Here is an 11,079-nt window from a genome sequence, read left to right on the forward strand (position 1 = left end):
AAAAGGAAAGACTTGTTGACTCAGTGACAATCATCTCAGTAAAGCTCTCGGTCCGTTGCTATATTCTTGTAATGCTCCCTATTGGATTTTGTGGTGAGGATGATTCACTACCTGTAAATTTCTCCACAAAATCCAATCCAAATTCTCTTTCCTTATGTTTTAATCTTAGCTGCCTAAATATTATCAGAATGACCGTTTTCATCTTTCAATATTATTAGAATTACTAGCAATATTTGCTAGAATTATCTAATGCTTAAACACCCAGGATATGCTGCTCAGGATTAATAAATTATGGATCTAGAACCAGCACATTACTCTCCTCCATTTACATTTCATCTTCTTCTATACACCTCTGGTTTGATAGTGACATACTATACCTACCACCCATTCATTTCAATGATACATGTTCACACTTCTAATCAGGATCCTGATTCTGCAAAGCACTGAGGCACTTGATTAAGTCAAACTGAAATGAATGTGCTCACTGCTTTAAGACGTAGGGGTACAGAGTGTCACTATGGTTAATTTTTATGTATCTAATTTCAGAATTGGAAAACGCAACCCTGAATTATTTGCCTGGGAACAGCATTCACAGCAGCTAGAAAACAGAGTGAACCAGCAGGAAATGCTAAAGAAAGGGATATGTCTGAAATCTGTCATCTCTCCTAATCTGGGACATCTCCCTGATGCCCTGATTTATGCTCCTGTATGGGAGCAGGATTTCCAGCACAAACCTATCTCCTGGATTGAAGTGTCCAAACTGTTTGTGATGGAGTCAAACAAGTGGTTTGTTTGTTTTTTTCCAGAATAGCAGAAGGGTGCCCACCTTTTACATAGCAGCCTTATGCTTTGAGCAAACGTAACTGAAATGTTCGTTTCTGTCTCAGGATGTTTTAAAGCATTTTAGATTAAAACTACTTGGATTAAAAAAACAAAACAGTGGTGGGAGCATGGACCAAAACCCAAGTCTTCCTGACCAGGTAAGTACCCTAGTTACTGGACTATGAGATTATTCTTCCTACTGTAATCCTTCCCCCTGGTCTGATGAGTCTGGCCTACCTTTCTGTACAGTTACGCGGTTTCAACAGGAGTAGAGGAAGATCTGTATTTGAACACCTGAACACTAAGACGGGCATTGTATCTATGTACTCTACTTCCTGAGCACATGGTTTAAACTCTAGATTCTTTATATAGTAAGCTGAGCACCATCGTCCTTTAACATGATTTTAAATTAAATTGTCCATGGTTGCTGTGTTTTGCATGAAGTTAATGCGGTTAGTATGTGTTAGGCATGCTTTGAGCATGCTTACTTGACAAGGTCCCCTGAGGAGACTGAGGTATAAGGACATCTAACTGGCAGATACCAAATAAACTTACATATGAGATAAGCATGACGCAGATCACCCTTGCCAAGATGGCAGCAGTTTAGGGCATAAAGCTATGAAACTTTATTGGAAAAAATATGTGGGTGTTTGTAGGAATAAAAGTATCTATGGGGATCTTGTGATCTCCAGCCTTGGACTCAGGTGCCTAAACTCCACCAAACCTTTTGTGGATCTGAACCTTAATTGTATTCATCAAATTAAGAAAAAACAGCTAATTAGTTGTGCTAGTCTGAAGTCAGTCAGATGACAAAGTAGATATTCACTTTTATAAACTAACTAACTAAAATATGTATGGAGAGAGTACAAGCTTTCATGAACCCAACTCATCATTTGATAAAGTGAACTTGGGTTCACAAATGCTTGTGCTCTCTCTCTCTCTCTCTCTATATATATATATAAAATCTTATTTAATTAGTAAATAAAGGTATATCTACCCTGCCATAGAATTAAGGACATTTTAATCATTTCCCTGAATCAGAAGCCCAAATTGCCAAACAAGGTTTCTTCATAGTAACCAAAACAGTTTACTACTCAGCTACAGAGTGCTGAAGGCTTAATACTAGATAAACTTCCCCAAGCAGCAATTTAAATAAAATGCTTTTGTAGGCGAAGCACTGTTCAATTACTTAACTGCACGGTTCAGTTCAAGTGTATCTATTCTTCATTGATTAAAGGTGAAACAGCTGGTAACTGTTTGAAATTTTAAATTGTATTTCACCTTTTTGTCATGTTTGTTAATCTATGTACATAGTTGTACCTATTTATGAGGCAGCATACCTCCTGTTGAGTCTTCATTTTTAGTTTTGATAGTTGCATGAATGCTGGCAACCCATCCAATGCAATTTTGAGTTGAGTAAATGCAAAACCCTTGTCTAAGACAGTTAATATGTTTGATGAGGTGATGAGTTAAAAGGCAGAAGTACCTATAAAGTGGTAGGACAATAGTTTCCCATGCACAGATCTGGCCTGAACTAGATAGATGTTTAGTAATAGCGAACACTGTTTGACACCTGATGTTATCTGTTTTGACTTTTCACAGCATAATTATAAAGCTTAAGCTATCAACGAAAACTTTTAGGGGCAATGTGCATATGGTGAACCAAGACAATACTATAACAAAAAGTTATGCTATATGTTCATGGTGACATGTTTATAGCAAACAGTTTGTGTTCTGTGTGAATTTCATTTTTTTGGATGGTTTGCTCTTGCTTGATGGTTTACTACTTAACATTGCTAATTAAAATTTGCACACAGACGCATCACCACATAAATATTGGAAAATAAATACTGTAAAAAATGGGATGTATACACACTATGTGACACTAAAATAAATGATGAAGCCTTAAAGATGCAGGTGGAATTCCCAGCGCTGCAGCTATATATAATGTGCTTTATATTTGGTTTATACAACATAATCTATTATATGTTTACAAAGTACAAATTCAACAGTGCATACGACCACCATTTTTATTTTTTTATTCCTCTACACACTGGTGGACTGGAAACAACTTATCCCTTACATATTTTCTTTTCAGAACTACATGCCTTCATTTACTAACTTACCATTTGTCTATTTTAAGAGTTGTAAGGAGCAGGATGGAGAAACCTATAATTTGTGAACCATACTGTATGGTGGTTGAACTCTAAGAGGACTTATGAAACAAAAAGAAGGCAAAGGGCCAGCCTTTTCTGCCTGGGGCAATCTACAGCGTATAGCACTGCTTTTTAGAAGCACCAGTGATGGGCATCTCCTAGTAAAACTGTACAAAATTAACAAAATTGGGCTACTTTAAAGGCAGATTCTCATTTTTTTCCCCTTACTTTGAATTTATGCAGTAACGTTCAGCGATATATAGTAGTTAAACCTAATAATGTACCTGAATCAGGGAAGCATTTAAGGGAAAGAGAAAAAGTTAAGGCAAAAGCAATTACTTTATTTTTATTAGTGGTGATGAGCACCCAAAACATTCATCCACTTGCTCAGCATGGCTGAAAATCTGGCTTTATATGCCAAGCGTTTTTGTAATCAAGGTTACATCAGAAAATGAGAATTAAAACCTAGATCTTATGACGTTTATTATATGACTTAGCCAACAGACCTCCTTTCCCTTCTACCCATAAGGAAATAAAAACTAATACAATAACTTTTTTGACATAGAACTGTTTCTGTCTCTGTGTATGTAGCGAACAGTTAAAATACAATATCTTACAGCAAGTAAAGGATTTGATGGCTTAGCAGATAAATGTCAATCTTAGATTCTCAGGCTGCAATGAAATTCCAGCTGTCCACATTATGACCCATTACACATCACCACAATGATGGTCTTAGCCTGATCAGTCTCTGTAAACTTAGCTTTAACTTACAGGGTACTAGAAATAATGTAAAGGCAACTATTCCCTTTGAATTTCCTTTAAATTAACAAAATGAAAAATAAAGAAGTGATTTACTATGGAAAGGTCTTGGCATTTTAACATTTTTACATATGATATTTTATTAGATTTATATGTTATTTTATTTATGTTATTACATAAAAATGTAATAGCTTACAACTCGATACCTTTTACATATATAATACTTCTTTATCCTTGAGATCATTGGGCCCCTAATGGATGCAGAAATAACTCCCCTAGATATGGATTTGCCAACATTGCATAAAACTGCACAAAGTGAAATATTTCTTTATAGGAGGTTTTTTTTTCTCTAACATTTGTGATAGGATGCTTCACAGAACTTTGTTCCTGGCACCACTGGCAGTTAGAACTGGCAATACCAACTTTCAAAAAGTCAAGAGCTGTGACATACCAACTAATATTCAGATCGCACAATATACTTTCTCCCTAGGACAATCAGACAACTGAAAGTGTATAGCGTAAAAAATATATTCCCCATAAGCCCTACTTTTAGGGTCCCAATAAAAATAACCCACCTGTACATGGTAACACAAAAAGTTTGTAATCTTTTCCACTGCAGTAATATATCAGGTTCATTCCTGCTGACCTTTTTATAACTCTCTCATATTTTAAATTATACAAAATAGACACCTCAGAAAAACAGAGCATATACTAGAAGCCACTGGAGAATTAGAAGGTAGAGGGATTTTCCTTTTAACCAGACCTTCAAGTTTTGATATATTTTCAATTGAAAAAGTACAGCGCTCAGCAAAGCTGTAATGTATAGTGTTGAAATGCTCAGCCACAGGTTAGTACAGTGTCTTAGTAATGATAGTAGACGAGCAATTTCTGAAATGAATACTGGGAACACTGTTGTTGTCTTGACCTTTTTTTCTGTGTCTTTTGGACAACTATATACTATTTATATAATTCTTTCACAGCCTTTCTGAGCATGAGTCCTATTTCTATATGTATGTGGAAACTGAGAGGACCCCCCTGAAACAGGGACAAAGAGACAAAGAATTTGCATGCATATTACTTTCATACAATTTTCAGCTTGACCTTTAATAAGGAATAGTTTAAAGACTAAATTGTCTGAATGAGAAATGCAAAGGTTAATTATCTTTATCTAATGTTGATGATAGACCCCTAGTAAAATAAAGGGATTGGGATGCACAGAGGGAAGACAGAGGAAAAAAGGAGATTTTACGTATAAAAGAGGACAACTAAATCATTATCTACAATAAGACATCCTTATCCCAAGCAGAGGAATGAATAAATGAAGTAGAGTATGCTAAGAATATGTCAGTTGTTAGTACTATTTTTCATTATGGAATGACTAACTTATAACAGAAATATAACCACCTACTTACACTCATCAAAAATCCTCCTACACTATACTAAGCATGATTTTCGTCAGCTCTGTCTTATTTAAAAAAAATATTTCAGAATTCTTCTGAGTATTAGGTCTCATATTTGATTTAAACTGTGAACTGATTTACAAGACAGTAAGTTTAAGATGAAAAATGGTTGAATCAATCCCTGTTCCAAATCTTGTAGTTTCCGTCTGTGTGTTTCTTAGGAACTATTTCCTAAATGACAGAATTTTATTAGAAACTGAAAGTTTTTATTATCATAAAATCTTATCTGTGACCAGTTTCCTATAATTAAGTAACTAGTTTTATTAAATTTGGAAATTAAAAACTATAACAACAGACTCATTATGCATAATTCTTGTCAGCTGAAAGAAGCAACATGGCTAGGTTTGCCGGGTGACCCAGAAAGGGTGATCTGTATTTTTATGGCTATTGTGTATTAAATAGTTATAATTACAAGACATTTAAATGGCGTATAGGACACAGTATTAATATCTTGGGACTTTTATGAAATATTCTAATTTAGCAGTTCAATAGTAAGAATTGCTTTCTAAACAGATTTGTATTACATCATGCTAATAATACCACTGTTATGATGCGCTCAGTTTACATATCAACATCCATGCAGAAAAATATCAAGGTACTTTGCAGACTGTATAAAATATTATCACTTATTATCTGAACTTATACAGAACTTTTGATGACTGAATAAACATAAGAGGAATGGTCATAAAACCTGCATTTAGAGTTCTACTTTGAACAATTGGGAAAAGGTAAAGGACAAATAATGTGACCATCTTTTATGGTGCCAATATGACTCTCACATTCACTGTAATCCATCAAACAGGAAAGCCTCCACTTCTTTATAAATCCAAATCACATGATTCCACTAGTTTCATGTGCCTAAATGCAAAAGTATCAACATTAGCTCTATATGAATACCGAAATGTCTATATGTTGCAAAGACATTTTTATATATTATGTCCCTCAATCAGGTACAAAGTTAAATAAAATGCTCACATAACTGTACAATAGCTATACATACATTTACATATGTGCTACCTGTGAGCACTGACCTGTGCCTATATCTGTACATATACACACATGCACGTTTGAGATAACCAAAAGAACTACACAACACTAAACTAAGGCAGTAGTGCAAACCATCTAAGAGACAAATGTAACATAGATTATGTTTGTGGTATTTATTTAAAACTAAAAAACCCATAGGCTTGTGAATCAAAAGTCAGAGAAAAGTTCACATATGCATCTGAAACAGAAGATGAGACAGATCAAAGGAAAAACAGAGCAGTCCAAAAGCTCTGGATGAGTACTGTCTCTCTCTTCTGTACCGATGTGTTTCATCAGGAATTCGTGCACAGACTAGTAAAGTAAAACATACCTACCCTCATTAGCAGGTCTTGCACATATGCATTTTGTTTCAGTTTTTCCACAAACTAACCTTTCAAAATGTATACAAAATTCATAACAATCATTATAATAAATAATACACACATTTCACATTGACATTTAGTGCTGGAGCTCAGCTTATCAAAATCTTTCTCTATTCATGGATACATTTCATCTTTAATCTTATCGTTGTAATGGGTGTAGTATTTTATAAGAGTTTAGCATTCTGACTTCTAAACTCACTAGCACATATTTGTTAAAATAAACTTCTTGATCCTAAAATAAAAATATGGTGCGAAAACTAATGCACATCTCATTTCTAACATTTCTGGAAAAGTAATTATGCTGCAAGGTCTTGTTCCACTGTTTCCAAATATGCACATCGGACCTCCATGTGCTATAGAGAGGAAAATGAGAGGAGATCACTAGAATAAGAGAATCTACTGAGCTTGACTCTTACATCCAGCAGAGCTGAGTCAAGACCCATAAGAGGAGGATCGGGAAAGCAAACATAGTCCATCTCTGCTGATTCCTGATCCTGGTCATGGTCAGAGATTAATTTGGACTTTACATTACACAGAGCAGCAATGGAGCTGCTCTTAATTGTACCAGAATAAAATGCAGCCTATTTTATCACCTTAGGGTTGCTCAAATACACTAGGGCTTTAACTATGCCTTTCTATGCTTCCTGTGCTGGGGGGCAGCTGGGGAATTCCAAAATGACCAGGAAGCCAAGTTTTAGGTCTGCTTTGCATCACTGGGATATGTGAGGAGGATATGTAGCAGGAGAGTTTATGTAGCTCATTAAGGAAAAAATTGTGCTGATTTAGTATCGGTAGGATGAGTCCCGTCCAATGTATATGCTCATAACACCCCCTACTGGTGATTCATGTACAGCCCTAAATCACTAGAAGCTAAAGGCAGGAGAGTGTGGCACCTTAGACCAAGGTAAAACTATCTTTTTACTGTCTTTAGCATATTACTGTACTTCATTTTTAAAGCTTTTCCCAAAATGTTTTTTCTATCACGATGTTCCCATAAGAGAAATAAACCAGCTACCAAGATACCTGAAAAAAGCACAGAGCTGTGCAAGGCTAGGTTAGGATAAGTATTTCAACTGCAAGAACTACAGGAAGCCAATCTTTGGCAACTCTCCTTATGCTTATGGGGGAAAGAAAGGAAAAAAGAAACATTACAAAAAATGCTGATGCTCTGGAAAAGTAGCATTGGGCATCACCTTTCATCCATGCTGCTTTTCTCAAGGTTGCTCACTGTATCAACTCTGCAACATTAGCCTTAATTGCTGATCAGATCCCCAGAAGATTAATGGAAACACTTTCTCCTACATCAACCTGCTCCATGGACAGGCCACTTGCAGTGGTGAAACATTTAGTCTCTGGTGGCAATTCCTGCAAAGCATAGTCAACTTTTTCATTCACACAATTTCCAGATCCTTTTATTTTAATCATTTAAAATAAACATTGACAAAGGGACAGCACAGTCAGACATGCCCTGTGCCTTCCTCATGCTGTCCCAAACATTAAACTTTGCTACTTCTGAAAAGGATGAGAAGAGAGCTCTGCCTGAGCAGACTAACTATTGGATCAGCGGCTCACAAACAATTATTTGCCTTATTAACTGGTAAGTTATAACTTGACTCACTTAAAATACCAGATGGGATATATGTTCAGTGTTTCTTTGAGGAGGAGGATTTATATTCTTTACAAAGGCGGCTCTGGGTGAAAATGTTCATACAAATACACAGCATGCAAAGCACTCTTAGCCTTGGCATGTCTTGCCAAGCAAAGGGGACTATAGAAGCCCTGTCCTACTCAGTTGAGTTCAGAAAGACATGGGTCAGCTTTGGGGAAGCCTGCTGTCATCTCCAGATTTTAAATGAGAGAGGGCACTTTCTCTCCCCCTCCTCACCTCTTGTTCTGGTCTCCTCCCTTATGTGCCCCGAATTGTAAGGCAGTTCTCCCCTGCCCTTCCTCATTTACCCTCAGGCTTACTGCCCCCCTTTCCACTGACCACAGAGACCCTTCCCCTGTCTCCTGGCTCCTCTGCTGCTGGTCTTCCCTGCTTTGGATCTTTCCTCCTCTTTTTTCCTCATCTACCCCCCCCCACACACACACCTTCCTTTCTCCAGGTTTGGAGCCTGATCCCCCCTTCTTCCACCCCAGCCCAGATGTTGCTCCTCTGCCTCTTCATCTCCAGCCCCTTCTGCTCAAGGCTCAGAGCAGGTGAGGGCAGAAGCTTCATTACGGCTAAGGAGCATGCTCCCAGCTCTCGAGCATGCTCTTTGCCAGCCGGGGAGCCAACATCTGATGGGGAGCAGCATCTTGCCACTCCGCCGTCCTAATGCAAAGTTTGATCCTTTCAGGGGCTCCAGAGCTCAAGCTCTCTGAAGCATCCCCCTGCCTCCGCAGCCCAGCCAAGCCCCCTCCTGGTCCTGCCCTTTAGTTCTGAGGATCTTTTCTCAAAACCATGGGTGAGCACGCAGCTCAGGGGTTGGGGTGGGGGGTGGAGTTGGGTTTTTTTTAAGCTCTCTCTTTTTTTTTTATGGGCAGAAACCCAACTCTGAGCCCCCGAGTGGGGAATCCGAAGGAAGCCCGAGCGAAGATTACGATCGAAATCCAGATCAGGATCCAGATCAGGATCCAGATCAAGGATGGACCGCCCCCCCCTCCCCACTCTGCTAGTGAGAAGCATTCATGTCTATGCTGCTCGTGGATGTGAACAGGCAGGCGGGGGGAGGAAGCTCCGAGCTGTTCCCAGGCGCTGCCCAGGCTAGCAGAGGCAGGAGCCTTCCCAGGGAAGTTCTGCTGGAAAATCAGACGCCGCTGGGAAGATGTGGCGCTGCCTCCTCCCAGGGCGAGATTAATGGGCACGCCGCGCGCTGTCTCTGCGCCCCAAGCACTGATGTAACAGCCGAGAGGACCCGGGCTATTATTATTGCCGAGGCAAAGCAGGCGGAGAGGGAGACGCTGTGCGAGCTGATCTCCAGAGATCCTCCTCCTCCCCCCCTCCCCCCTTGTACCACTGCCTCCAGGGGCCGGCGGGAGCCTCCAGCCCCGCTCCCCGGAGCGCCTCCAACTCCCCTTAGCAGAGCAAGGACCTGGGAGGGGGGGATCAAATGAATACATACAAGCAACACCCGGAGGATCACGTACCTTGAGCTCCTCGATGTCCAGGCTGGCTGATCTGTCCATAGAGCGCAACTGAAGGCAGAGGAAACTAGGGAAGTTGTGCCAGGAAAGGGGGAGGACAACAAAAATAGATTAAAAAAAAAAAGAAAAAAAAAAAGCAACACGCCCGCACACACAAAAAGAAGCCAAAATAATAAAGGATCTACACCCTCAGCTTCCAGCCTAAACTCAGGCTTGTCCTCCAAAGCCTGGCAGCTCCCCTCAGTCTCATTCTCCGTGGTCACGCCTCCACCGGTTAAAATAAATAAATATATAAAATAATAATTCACTTTTGGGGGGGGGGGTCCCGTAAGGATTAAAGCGACAGGTGATCTCCCCGGTGAACCGGAATCGCGTCCTATGGCAGTGAAAGGAGAGCGCCCAAAAAAGGAGGGGGGGGGGAATATCCACTCAGTTTAAGATTATTTCTTCTCCTGCAATGAGCTTAGAAACCAGCGAATTGCTGCATCCCAAGGAAAAAAAAAAAACAAAAAACTGCTTCCCTGGACAGCATCATGCAGCAAATTGCAAGCAAATGTGTTCAAACTGAAGAGAAGAGTAGAGGAGAAAAGCCTGTCTCCGTCGTGCCCGCGCTGGTCGCCAATTCGGTCCCCGCCAGCCCAAGATCCCAGCTCTGCTCACATTCACGGGGAAGATCAAAATCCCCCAAGTCCTGCGTGGACTCCAGAAATTGTTTTGCAGCTCAAGGTATTTTCTCAGTAATAATAATAATCCTTAAAACCCCAAGAGACAGATAACAAAGTCTGTAGGGAGTGCTCTCCTTTGAAGGTTATGCTAAAAGAGTTGAGAGGAAAATAGGAGGTGGATCTCTTGCAGAAGGGAGAGAGGCAGGGGGAGAGGGAGAGGGAGAGGGAGAGAGAGAGGAGAGATTTTCCCCTTCTTCCCTGTTTTACTGTCCTTCACCACCAGGTGACTGACTTCACTTCTCTCTTCTCATGGCCAGCACTGAGGGGATTTCTCTCATCTGTCAAAAAGCAACATTTCCTTTCTCGACAAATACAACCCCTGGGTCTTAAAGCCTGCATGTGCCTTAGCCTGCCTGCATTTTAAGGTTGGTCTCTTCTTTCTGGTTTGTAAATTGTGAGCAGATAGAGAACCCTGCTAGATCTCTTAGGCTACAAAACCCTCCCTGCTTTGGACTTTTTCCCATGATGGGGAGTTCCTTCAATAAGCGAGTGTCTTGTGTAAGGCAGGAAAGCTACTGCCATCATTTTCCTTCTAAAAAATGCTTAGGAAATTCAACTGAACGCAGGGACTGACACTTTTCATTTATTTCCCCTGCTGAGTGTCTCATGTCTGTATGATTGT

The 11,079-nt window shown here is 39.8% G+C and overlaps 1 protein-coding gene across 1 annotated transcript in view; it reads right to left on the bottom strand.

Annotated features, from left to right (window-relative positions):
* The window catches only part of SGCZ (sarcoglycan zeta), a 1,118,440-nt gene extending 1,108,424 nt beyond the window's left edge, over positions 1-10,016 (bottom strand). The window contains exon 1 of the mRNA XM_090035994.1: positions 9,736-10,016. Coding sequence (XP_089892120.1) covers positions 9,736-9,774 — 39 coding nt within the window. The 5' untranslated portion in view covers positions 9,775-10,016. The remainder of the gene's footprint in view (positions 1-9,735) is intronic.
* Between the last annotated feature and the right edge of the window lie 1,063 nt (positions 10,017-11,079).

The sequence above is a fragment of the Crocodylus siamensis genome, chromosome 2, assembly GCF_052110815.1.
Source record: "Crocodylus siamensis isolate JL-2025a chromosome 2, ASM5211081v1, whole genome shotgun sequence".
NCBI lineage: Eukaryota > Metazoa > Chordata > Crocodylia > Crocodylidae > Crocodylus > Crocodylus siamensis.